The 13,408-nt window shown below is 40.8% G+C and overlaps 1 protein-coding gene across 2 annotated transcripts in view; it reads left to right on the top strand.

Moving 5' to 3' along the window:
• Window positions 1-13,408, top strand: part of LOC120926695 (TATA-binding protein-associated factor 2N-like) — a 104,525-nt gene that overhangs the window by 38,039 nt on the left and 53,078 nt on the right. For both annotated transcript variants that reach the window (XM_040336846.1, XM_040336847.1), the window contains exons 5-6: window positions 500-599; window positions 3,247-3,401. In XM_040336846.1, the coding sequence (XP_040192780.1) occupies window positions 500-599; window positions 3,247-3,401 (255 nt within the window). The remainder of the gene's footprint in view (window positions 1-499; window positions 600-3,246; window positions 3,402-13,408) is intronic.

The following is a 13,408-nucleotide window of genomic DNA, read 5'->3' as shown; positions in this document are numbered from 1 at the left end:
AAGAAATATATTTTACATGTGGCGTTACCCTTTTTAAGCTCATCAATAAAAGTAACCAGAAGCTAGGTTTTCTTATCTGAAAATGTAGTTGTGCGACAAGTCATTTGCCTTCTGGTCTGCAATGTAGGAAAGCCCTATTTTGCAGTGCTTGTGGTGTTTTCCTGATGGGGGCACTCCCTTGGCTGACAAATGTGTCGGCTACTGGAGTCTTTACAGCATCCTGTGGTGGGGCAACAGGTCACATCTTTGGTCTTCACCACTAGAAGAGGTGTTGCAAAGGCTCTCCTACCACACACACAACTCCGCCTCCATGTTAAATTGCTTCTGTACTAAGAAATATGGAAAATAACATTGCTGACCTGTGCCTGAGAGCTTGTTGACCTGATCATCTACCTGTTCCATCACTCACTGACTGAAATAAGCATTTTCAGAAACTTTTCAATAATGGCAGCCCAAAGGCCTTTTGTAAAAGTATATATATTTTAACATTCTTACTCAGGTTATGGACAGCCTTCACAAGGACAGAGCCAAGCATCATCTGAAAGCCAGCAGTCCTATGGAAGCGGTGACAAACCGAGTTCAGAATCTTCCAGAGGCGGGTAAGAGGAGTATGTGCGAGTAATGTAATATCCATTTTTTTTTTCTTCTCCTTGAATCTATAAAAAAAAATTGTATACATATATTTTAACCACTTAAGACCCGGACCAAAATGCAGGTAAAGGACCGGGCCAGTTTTTTCGATTCGGCACTGCGTCGCTTTAACTGACAATTGCGCGGTTATGCGACGTGGCTCCCAAACAAAATTGGCGTACAACCCCCCCCCCCCCCCACAAATAGAACTTTCTTTTGGTGGTATTTGATCACCTATTTTTTGCGCTATAAACAAAAATAGAGTGACAATTTTGAAAAAAGTGCAATATTTTTTCTTTTTTTTTTTTTTTGCTATAATATCCCCCAAAAATATATAAACTCCCCCCCCCCCCCCCCCCCTCAGTTTAGGCCGATATGTATTCTACCTATTTTTGGTAAAAATCGCAATAAGAGTTTATCGATTGGTTTGCGCAAAATTTATAGTATTTACAAAATAGGGGATAGTTATATAGCATTTTTATAAAAAATTTTTTTTTTTTACTACTAATGGCAGCAATGCCATTAGTAGTAACCGCGACATTATGGCGGACACATTGGACAATTTTGACACATTTTTGGGACAATTGCATTTTTATAGCATTTTTTGCTGTGAAAATGACAATTGCCGTTTGGGAGTTAACCACTAGGGGGGTTAAAGTGGTTGTAAACTCTGTTTTATCCATATGGATACATTCTTTAGACAGTGTCGGTTCACTGAGATTTCTGATAGAAAAAATAATATATATATATATATATTATTATTATTATTATTATTATTATTATTATTATTATTATTATTATTATTATTATTATTATTATTATTATTATTATATTTTTTTTTTTTTTTTTTTCTCGGAATCTGAGGAGAGACTTTTGGGAGTGGAGTTAATCCCTTGGATATATTTTAAATATAATTGATTGAAAATATTTTTTACTATAAGATATGTTCTTTCCCTGGACCGAGGATATAGGTATACCATGGTTTCAGTCTATTTTTTCTTATTCTATTTTTTTTTTTTTTTTTCTTTTTTCCCATCTGATTCACCAAGAGTGAATATTTTGGAACTGGAAGGGTAAAATGGATGGAAGTAATGCTATTCATCCCTGGGAAAACTTCTTGGACCAGAGGTGGTACCGGGAGAGTTGGATTTTTTTTTTTTAATGAATTTACCATATTCTTAGAATTGAATGTTATGTTTTTTTGGTGTGATTCATACTGTTAGTTACAGTAAATATGAACGTAAGTTAGGGGATAACTGGGGATGAGAAAGTCAGATTACTCAATTTCAGTTAGATTAGTTTACAGAAATGTTTGATTTTATTATTTTTTTGTGTTTTCTTTATCTCAAACTACCGGTTGATTTTTTTGATCAGGACCGAGGTGTTATATGGAAGAGTATAATACTACGTGTGTAATGCATTGTAATGACTCTTTGCTATATTGTATCTATTGTACAATCTTTATTTTGAAAATAAACTTAAACTTGATTGAAAAAAAAAAAGTGGTTGTATACCCCACTTTTTGACTTTTACCTACAGGTTAGCCTATAATAAGGCTTACCTGTAGGTATAAAGAATATCACCTAAACCTGTACGGTTTAGGTGATATTCCCCTCGCAATGCGCCGCTGATTGCAGCGGCGCATGCGCAGGAGGGATCCTCGGCTAAAGGGCCGGCCCTTGCTGGAATGAAATCTCCCTCGCGCATGCGGCGATACCCGGAAGACACGCCGGAGCAAGATGACATCTCGCTCGGCGTGGACCAGGTAAATTCCCTACACCTCGTTTTAAGGCAAGTATTTCATAGTGAGCTAATATGCGGTGCATACTAGCTCGTTATGGCTTTTACTTTTCAGGTGTAAAAAAACAAAAACAAATGCGGGTTTACAACCGCTTTAAGTGTGACCTCATATGTGTTTCTAACTGTAGGGGGGCGGGGCTGGACGTGTGACATCATTGATCGTGTTACCCTATATCAGGGAACACGCTATCAATGACCACAGTGAAGAACGGGGAAGCTGTGTTTACACACAGCTCTCCTCGTTCTTCAGCTCCGGGGACCGATCGCAGGACTCCAGCGGCGATCGGGTCCTGCGGCTGGGCACTTAGAGGACATACAGGTACGTGCTTGTGCCATTCTGCCAACGTATATGTGCAGGAGGCGGTCCTTAAGTGGTTAAAGTGAACTCCAGGAGGTGTTTTGTGTTTGAATTGCTATGTTTATGTCCATGTCGTGTTTTTTTTTTGGTTTTTTTTTCATGCGCAGTGCATACAAAGCGTGAGGCACCGATTTGAAGAGAATGCGCATTGACTCCTGGGATTGATGGCACTTGTATCCAAGGAGTCAACGGGTGGCTCCATATGACATGGTGTTATTTACTGACCAAAAAGTCATATGCTTTGCAACAAAAGAAAAACTTGCCGAACTTCTAAAGTAGGGTGCAACTCTGCTTTAACAAAGCAAAAGTTGCGCAGTTATGTGAAAGCAGGTGGTTTGTGCAAAGCAGCACAGCGACATCTTTGCTTATTTTGTGTGAATATTACATACTTGTACAGTAAATAGGTGTTGTACAGAGCATCCAACTTTTTTATTTCTTTATTGTGAAATGATTTTCAGGTACAGCAGCAAAGGTTCATACGGTGACAACCAGCCAGGTAATGATGGGCAATCATATCGGCAACGCGACTCCTATGGGCAGAAACCGCCTCAAGATTCTTATGGACAGCAGTCACTTTCTTCACGGAATGAGGGCTATGGAGCTTCCTCACAAGGTGATATACAAATCTAACTGCTTTTGCCTACTATATATGGAAAATGTTTACTAAGGTTATGCATTGTACAGAATAAGTGTCTCAGAAATCCATTAAATTTTTGATGGTATACCAGTATTTCCCATTATCTTGCTGAGATAATGCACTGGTTTGCTCAGTTAAGTATTTGAAGGACAACAAAAGTAGTTTTCCAGATCATGTAGGCACACATGCAACCTGCTCTTTATATTAAATTAACCCATTGTTGGCAGTCACCTAGAGTATGGCACATTGCAATCATCACATCACAGCAAAGTAATTTGTCAGTTTTAAGGAAGCTAAAATATGTATTGGGTTGACTGTTTCCTCTTTATTTCACTAAGCGTAGTGATTCTTGCATTATAAAATTGTAAGCTTTTGTACGGTTTTAAGTGTTGCTAAGCTTTACGTTTGAAAAGAGAAGTGTATATGTAAAATGTCTCTTGTACGAACATTTTTATAGCTCTTCTCTACGTTATCCTTGCAAATCTTCCGTACCTTAGATAAATGCTGAATTCGCAATTTGTATGGGTGCACAATCTGCCTTGCTTTTAAGCACAGCCTCCTTTACCTCAGTGCATGGCGGTCCTCGCCCTAAGGGTCATATTGAGATACCAGGTGGCATGCCATTCAGCCAGATTAATTGACCCAGACTCTAAGCCCCTAAATAAGGTTCTGTGGTGACCTCTGCAAATTCCTGTTGTCTTGGCAACCATTTTGACAACTGGTCCCATCATCCAGACTTGCTCAGGTCTTTAAAAAATAACCTATCCCAGCCCACTCGCCTCTTTACTCAATACTAGGTAACTCAGAGTTCCCTGTAGGATTTTTGGATGTCCTGTTCCGTACTCTACTTGTCAACAAAATCTAAGCTTCCCAATTTGTTTTACACAGTGTCCCTCAGCAGCATTGACAATCGGTGGACCCCCACTTGGATGGTTGGAAGGTCATGCAATTTAAAACTCTTCACCGTCCCCTACGCCCTTCAAGTCTTGGATATATGCTGGTGCTATAAAACTGCTAAAGGTTTTATCCTCCATGCATTTTTTTTTTTTTTGGCCCTGGCCAAAACTTGAACTCCAGCTTTTCCTCCCCAAAACAGATTTGTTGATGTAAATGGATCATGACCCCACTGTTTCTATGATGTCACTCCTGGCTGAATTGAAGTTCTGACTCCGTTTTTCTTATTCAATAGTCTACGATCTGGCCTTCATGTGGGTGGTGAAATGTGTCATTCCTCTCTTGCAGTTACCCATTATTCTTTGGCATGCTGCAAGATGACAGAGGAAGGGCTATACAGCTAATAAGACGATACAAATTAAATTCGGTTTAATTCGATAATTTAAAATCCAAAAATAACCCACAGCATTTGTGTCAGTTTCTGCAACATTTATCCCCAGCAATGGCATTCTGGGAAGTCTAATTATGTCGCCTGCAGATGGAAATCTGCTTGGTTCCTCCTCGATCGCACTCGCAGGTTTTGGCTGCTGCAGGCAGCAGCGCTCTATGCTCCTTTCCCTTCCCGGCTGGCCTCATGTCACGCCGGTCGGGACTAGGAAGCGCCTGTCGGGTGGAGATTACTGTGCCTGAGAGGAAAGTGAAGGGCAGAGCTGGTCTTGGGCTTGTTCCCAGGTGCAGGTCTCCTCATTCAATCCTGCCTAGCTAATTTTCACAGTAGGTTGTGTTATGTACATATATGAAGGGGTTTCCTTATTGCATAATGCTGTGAGGCGGATCTTGGGAGGTTTTGGACTCTTCCTGTAGGTGTGACTTAGCGGGATTGAATGCGAATTGGCATGTATTCGATCCCATCCACCATAAGAGCTATGAAAAGTTGCATCATTTGCAGAGTTTGAGACTATGAAGGGAATGTTCTACTCTAGCTGCTGCCAGAAGCGGTGGGAGGAGACATTCGCCACTTACAGATTCCACCGGCTCACCTAAAACTATCCAACTGTGCTGCAAGCTGCTCGCAGAGGTGATTAAAGAGTAGAATGTTGTTGATCGCTCCTATGGCCTTGGAGGACCAGAGCAACATCACTTTCAGTCCAGGGTGGAAGTAAACAATTATTTTTTTTGCAAACTTTGACCACAGATCTCTCCATAAAGAAAAACCATTATTATAATGGCTTTATTAACCACATAAGGACTGCTCACTGTGTGTGTGTGTGTATATATATATATATATATATATATATATATATATATATATATATATATATATATATATATATATATATATATATATATATATATATATATATATATATATATATATATATATATATATATATATATTTTTTAAAAAAAAAAATGATATCTTGGTAACTGCAGCTGCTGCCACAACCGAGATATTCATCTCTTCAGTGAGCTGTCCTGTCAACTACAACGGTGGTCTCTGTGTCAGATTCGCCGCTAGATCGCCGTTATCGGTGGCGGGACAGGGGTCTTTCGCGCCCTCCGCTGCTTACTGGAGCCGTTGGTAGCGGCGGAGGCGATCGGGTCTTCTCCCCTGCTCGGTTGGAATACGAATGAGGGCAAGATGGCCCCCACCCGTCCCCATAGCAGGGCGGAAGTGACGTCAAAACGTCACTTCCGCCCATGCTTCTTAAAGCAATATTTTCTGGTTGTCATTTTTTCTAATGACAAATTATTTGTTATTTTTTTGTTGCATTTTAGTCTAAATATTAGATCTGAGGTCTTTTGAGGACCTGTAATTTTTCTATTACAAGGGATGTTTACATTCCTTGTAATAAAAATAAAAGTGATCCCTTTTTTTTTATTTTTTTTGTGTCAAAATGTATAAAAAAATAAAACAAACAATTTTAAAGCGCCCCGTCCCAACGAGCTCGCACGCAGAAGCGAACGCATACGTGAGTAGCGCCCGCATATGAAAACGGTGTTCAAACCACACAAGTGAGGTATTAGCGCGATCATTAGAGCGAGAGCAATAATTCTAGCCTCAGACCTCCTCTAGCTCAAAAGATGCAACCTATAGAATTTTTTTAAACGTTGCCTATGGAGATTTTTAAGGGTAAAAGTTTGACGCCATTCCACGAGCGGGCGCAATTTTGAAGCGTGACATGTTTGGTATCATTTTACTTAGTGTAACATTATCGTTCACAATCTATAAAAAAAATTGGGCTAACTTTACGGTTTTATTTTTTAATTAAAAAAAGTGAATGTTTTCCAAAAGTGTGCTTGTAAGACCGTTGCGCAAATATGGTGTGACAAAGTATTGCAATGACCGCCATTTTATTCCCTAGGGTGTTAGAAAAAAATATATAATGTTTGGGGGTTTTAAGTAATTTTCTAGCAAAAAAAGTTTTAATCTTGTAAATGCCAAATCTTAAGTACCAGTGTTTGTCCCAATTCCACGAGTGTGCGCAATTTTAAAGCGTGACATGTTTGTTATCTATTTACTCAGAGATAGATATATATATATATATATATATATATATATATATATATATATATATATATATATATATATATATATATATACATACATACACTTATGGTTTGTTTCTTACAATTTGTATGTTTGGGGGTCATAAGTACATTTCCAGTTTAAAGACAGATTTTAAACGTAAACAAAGTGCTAGAAAAAGGCTGGTCTTTAAGTGGTTAAAGACCAGAACAAAGTATTGGCCTAGTACACTTTTTTTTTTATTTATTTTATTCCATTAAAATTAACTCAATATGTCAAATAGTTAAACAAATTCCTTTTGATAGCTTGTGGTAAGAAATTTAAGGGCTAAATGTGTTTAAGGGCATTTTGAAGTCCGAGAATCGGTAGCTGCAAATTGGGCTCGTATGGCAGCCTGAGCAGGGGCTACAAAAATAGATCCCCTTTGAATGCAGACCCATCTCCGGGCTCATGGCAGACAAGCTTAAACTTAAACATTGTGGAACCTATAGGGCAGGGAAATTACATAGGGTTGTCCATCTTTATACTAAAAGATTAAACCGTTTTATATTTATGTAAACACGGATCTATAATTAAGAAGATTCCTACTTTATTTCCACAAAGTAACAACTCCATTTGTTCGCACTAACCTGAAGATTAAGTCCCCACTCACACCTGAGCATAGAGTTTTCAGGCAGAAAGTCGCGTGATTTTTGCAGCGTTTTTACCGTTATTTTGTACAGGTCAAAAGGTCACCAATGTAAAAAGCAGAAACGCCCAAATCTGCCAAAAAAAATCCCAGAACGTGTTTGGTGGAGCTTCAGGCGTGTTTGGTGGGGCTTCAGGCGTGAACCATCTCCATAGAGAATAGATTTTCACTCCAGCGTTTTGTAGCTTCAAGCTACAAAAACGCTCAGGTGTGAATGGGGTCTTAAGGAATACGAAAGCATGTGCTAATATATTTGCTTAAAATCAGTGCAAAATATTGACAATCAAAAAAAGTAACATTTCAATGTGGATAATGCAGGTGATGAGGGAATACTGCAGCTGCTGACTTTTTTAATATTGGCACACTTGCCTGTCCAGGGCGCCCGCAATGTCGGCGCTCGAAGCCGATCTGTCTCTCGGGTGCCGCCGCCATCTTCGGTAAGGGAATCAAAGCCTTCTGGTTCACTACTGCGCATGAAGGGTACCAACTATGACAAAGGATTACAAAGCGGAAGTTCCATTAACTTCAAAGAACCTTTGACCTGAGCTATGAACAAAATCTTAAATATAATGTACTTTCATCTGACATGGTATGTCAGACTTCTCGCTTCTTCCTAAGATTATATTGTTTTAAGAACATTTAAACCACAGCACTCAACTTTCTTCCAAATACCTTTTTTGAGAGTTTGCCATTATGCTTATAGTACCAATGGCCTATTTCACAGGATTATCATTCTTCATAATTTCAAATGTGCTACTTTCATATTTAACATTTTATATATTTTTTTCAATGAGAGATCCATACATATATGTATGTAATTTATTAATATATTACATTAACCAAAGTGAGATTAAATGAAATATTCATATAATTGCCCTATACAAAGTAGTAATACAATTACTTGCAATTATTCAGAAGGCAACTTTTGAAATAAGCGCCCCCCCCCCCCCGTAATAGAATCTTAAAATCTCTCTTCATTGTTCATTTGAGACATGAGGAGTCAGTCTCTTTATACACAGTCCAGCACAGGGGTAGGCAACCTGTGGCACTCCAGCTGATGCAGAACTACAAGTCCCATCATGCCTCTGGGAGTAATTGTAAACTCTAGCACCATGGTCAATCCTTATCTTGTTGTAGTCTAGGACTTTTCATGATTTAAAACCTGAGGTGGTTTCGCATATGTCCATGAAACATATATAAAATATGTATAGGCCTTAAATTCTTTTTACCCTCAATAGTTCTGACAAGGTAGTCCTCAAAACATGAGGCTGTAGTAAACTTATGAGATACTAAACGGGGTGCCGTGTTCCATAATATAGTGCCCAAGATTGTGGCCAGAGATATGTGCAGAAGTAAATTTTCACCCTCCTTGGGTGACCTGGACATTCCCCCCCAAAAAAATAAATGTCCATTACTCTGGGAAAATGACTTCATAAGGGCTAATTTACACTAGTACATTGATCAGCATTTTAGTGCCGCTGTAAAATTGCAGGTCAATGCAAGAACAGTAAAACAATTGTTTACACTACAACATTGCGTGACTCATGTTTTAAAGTGCAACGTGTGAATTTTGACAACTAGTGGTTAGCTTGTGTCCTTTTTGTCCCTTAAGCCCCGAACCATTTTGCTGGTCAAAGACCATGCCACTTTTTGCGATTCGGATTGGCAGTGAAGGGGTTGAGTGTGCCTAGGGATGTGTTCTAACTGTAGGGTGGATGGGCTTTGTGTGACACAAGTGATCACAGCTTCCGAATACAGAAAGCTGTGTACTGTACTGTCACTAACAAGACTGGGGAAATGCTTGTTTACATAAGCATCGCCCCCCCCCCCCCCTTTCCTCACCGTGACACGATCGCTGGTATGCCCCCGGTTGAAATCACGGAGCTTGCGGCAGGTGCGTGCCCACAATGCAGTGATCTTAAAAAAGCCTGTGCCATGCTGCAGACGTATATTTACGTGCAGCATGCGGTTAACCAAAAAAGGAAAATTGATCCTGCCCCTTAAAGCATGTTATGACACACTGCTTGTCCTGTGTCATTTTGGCCCCCTGTAATACCAAAAATAAACCTGGCGGCTGATCCTGACAGTTTTTGCCCTCCCCTATGCAAAACTGACCACGGTGTATTATGGCTGCTGAGCCTGACACCATGATCAGTTTATGTGCCTCCACCAGCCTGCCATCTGCTCTTCTCCTTGCTCCTGTGTCACGTCACCCCCCCTTCCTGCTGCAAATGCCTAATTTCACAGCTGAGATTGTGATCACATGACCAGACAGCTCTCCTCGCCTCCTCCCCCCCAGACTGACTGACAGCAGGGGATTCTCAGCCACTCCGCTGCATCTCTCAGGAGGAAAGGAGAACGCTGGCTGGTCATGTGATCACAATCTCTGTGAAATTAGTTATTTGCAGCAGTTGATGGATCATACAAAGAGGGGACACTGCAATAGGAGGCAGTGCTGGTGGTGTATACAAGTTAGTGTGTCTTAACCACCACTTTAAGGGATTAAAGTGTGGGTTAAGTGTGTGGAGAGCAGGGGCTTTCTAGTCAGCGTGCCAGAATTGATGGAATTTGTTCCCTATGTTCGGGCGCACACATTCCTGTACAACCCCTAGTAAAAGGTTAACTGTAAAAAGTGCCTGTGGCTAGCAATCACAATGATTAGGGCTATTGTGCTAGATACCACGTGTACCAAATATCTCCAACAATGTCTCAATGTAGAATGTATAAAATGCATAGCATTTTAACGCACATTAAAATGCGCATGAACACAATTCAATATGTACTAAATTTCACTTCCACTTTTTCCTGCATTTACTGCAAGTCGGTGTGAATTAAGATCCAAGACTCCCTCATCCCTATTCCTTGAATTCATATTCGGCCCTCTGGATCTGTCCCTTTTAAACCTACCCTCTCATCCAGATTCTTCACACCCCTACCATGTCTTTTCCCTACCCTGCCTGAAAAATTTGGCATGCTCTATCGGCTTTAATCTACAAGAGCATATATACATAATGAAAACATTCACTGATCTGAATCAGGGGATGAAAGTCCTTTCCAAACGTACATACTGTGTAATTGAACCTACTATTTTATACAATGCATGTGAGATCTGAAATGTGCTTGAATGTTGAAAAGGCATTTACAAAAAATGTGATTTCTTAAAGGCACTTAACCACCCTCCTAATCCTTTTAAATGGATGCATATTAATGTAACTCAATGGATTGAGCACTATAAAATGTTTCCTAGTAGTCTGGTAGCTTGGACAAGGGAGGGAATGTGCCTTCCATCCTGTGCTACAGGGTTGTGTTTCTTATGATGCACACAGTGCAGGGAGACAGCTGTAGTCTCTGTGTGTAAGGGTAACTCCATAGGATGCTGCATGAGAACGAATCTACTAGGGGTACAATGGATCAAAAAACTTGCGGTTCGGATCAGTTACGAATCGGATATTTTTTCGGATCACCACCATAGTCCCCACTGTAATGTCCACGTCATCTCTGGGGAGCTCACATAGACCGCCGCCGCGTGTACCAAGATGGCCGCCTCTCCGGAGATAGGCTGTAGCCACGGCCTTTTCTATGGCTGCAATCCACGAATCGCATGCCGATCCCAATGCGGCGACCCGTTCGCATCAATGATGCGTTGCACCCCTAGAATTTACCCTGAAATGTGAAACCTGGGGCAGCTGTCATGGCTCCAGCTTAAAGGTAGATCACTGTATGTATGTATGTGTGTATATATATATATATATATATATATATATATATATATATATATATATGTGTATGTATGTATGTATGTATATGTGTGTGTGTGTATATATGTGTGTGTGTGTGTGTGTGTGTGTATATATATATATATATATATATATATATATATATATATATAATTTTATTAAAAATTCTTCCGCTCATGGACGGACACAGCAGCATTGACCTTAGGGTTATATATCCTTCCTTTCAGGAGAGACTAGGCAGAAAAACAGCACTTCAAGTGTTAAAACACTTCTCTCAGTACAACACCTCCCAGGGGGCGGGTCCCCCGGGTACATCCCACTCTCTGGAACATCCAGCCTCAGTTTTTTTTCTGCCTAGCGTTGGGAGAAGACATGGCCCTTCTGGAGCCCATGTGCTCTGGAGAATTTTTTTTCCCTGCATTTTTTGATCCTGGGATCTACAATCAACTGCCGACTGGGTGACAGGCTGGATCTGCGATCCTTGTAGCCCCCCCCCCCCATGTTCGGCCATCGAGCGTGTGCCGGCCTTTAGCTAGGCCGTCCACGACATGCCCCGTTGCTCCAGGGGCGGCCGGTGAGCTATATGCTACAGGGCAGTAGCATATAGCTACTGCTACAGTAGCTATATGCTACCGGTCTCTATGGCTGTGTCAGTGTACCGGGCTGACAGCCATGCCGTATCTACCTGCGGACGTTGGGTCTGTCTGGAATGCCTCCAGCCGGTGGTCGCAGAATGGGTAAGTAGTATGCCCTTGCCTCGGCAGGGTGGTCCGGCTGGTGCATTCCTGGGGAGGTCGACTGAGGGTCCGCCCTGCTTTCCTCTCTCCCTTCCTCTCCCTCCTTCCCCGTTCTGGGTGGCGGCTGTGGGGGGGGGGGGGGGGGGGGCTCTGTTACTGCCGGGGGGGGGGGCTGTGCTACTGTGGGGTGCTATTGTGTTTTTTTTATTGTGCTGTGTATGCGGGACAGTGTCTGCTGTGTTACTGGGTTTTTTAACCCCCTTCGATACAGGACATTTTCACCCCCTTCCTGCCCAGACCAATTTTTAGTTTTCAGCGCTGTTGCACTTTGACAATTGCGTGGTCATGCAACACTGTATCCAAACTAAATCTTTGGTGTCCCCCCCCCCCCCCCCCCAAATAGAGATTTAGTTTGGTGGTATTTGATCATCTCTGCGGTTTTTATTTTTTGCGCTATAAACAAGAGGGACATTTTTGAACACAATTTGTTACTTTTTTTATTAAATATCACAATTTTTTTTTTAAAGTTTTCCTCAGTTTAGGCCGATACGTATTCTTCTACATATTTTTGGTTAAAAAAAAATGCAATAATCGTATATTGATCAGTTTGCGCAAAAGTTATAGCGTCTACAAAATAGTTGATAGATTTATGGCATTTGTATTTTATAATTTTTTTTTTTTTTACTAGTAATGGCGGCGATCTGCTTTTTTTTTTTTTTTTTTTTTTTTTTTTTTTTTTTATATATATTGTGACCGTGACATTGCGGCGGACACTTTTGGGACCATTCACATTTATACAGTGATTGGTGCTATAAATACAGGGAGTGCAGAATTATTAGGCAAATGAGTATTTTGACCACATCATCCTCTTTATGCATGTTGTCTTACTCCAAGCTGTATAGGCTCGAAAGACTACTACCAATTAAGCATATTAGGTGATGTGCATCTCTGTAATGAGAAGGGGTGTGGTCTAATGACATCAACACCCTATATCAGGTGTGCATAATTATTAGGCAACTTCCTTTCCTTTGGCAAAATGGGTCAAAAGAAGGACTTGACAGGCTCAGAAAAGTCAAAAATAGTGAGATATCTTGCAGAGGAATGCAGCACTCTTAAAATTGCAAAGCTTCTGAAGCGTGATCATCGAACAATCAAGCGTTTCATTCAAAATAGTCAACAGGGTCGCAAGAAGCGTGTGGAAAAACCAAGGCGCAAAATAACTGCCCATGAACTGAGAAAAGTCAAGCGTGCAGCTGCCAAGATGCCAATTGCCACCAGTTTGGCCATATTTCAGAGCTGCAACATCACTGGAGTGCCCAAAAGCACAAGGTGTGCAATACTCAGAGACATGGCCAAGGTAAGAAAGGCTGAAAGACGACCACCACTGAACAAGACAC

This window comes from Rana temporaria, chromosome 2 (assembly GCF_905171775.1).
Source record: "Rana temporaria chromosome 2, aRanTem1.1, whole genome shotgun sequence".
NCBI lineage: Eukaryota > Metazoa > Chordata > Amphibia > Anura > Ranidae > Rana > Rana temporaria.
The sequence above is the reverse complement of the archived record's forward strand: the minus strand, read 5'-3'. Positions and strand labels throughout refer to the sequence as shown.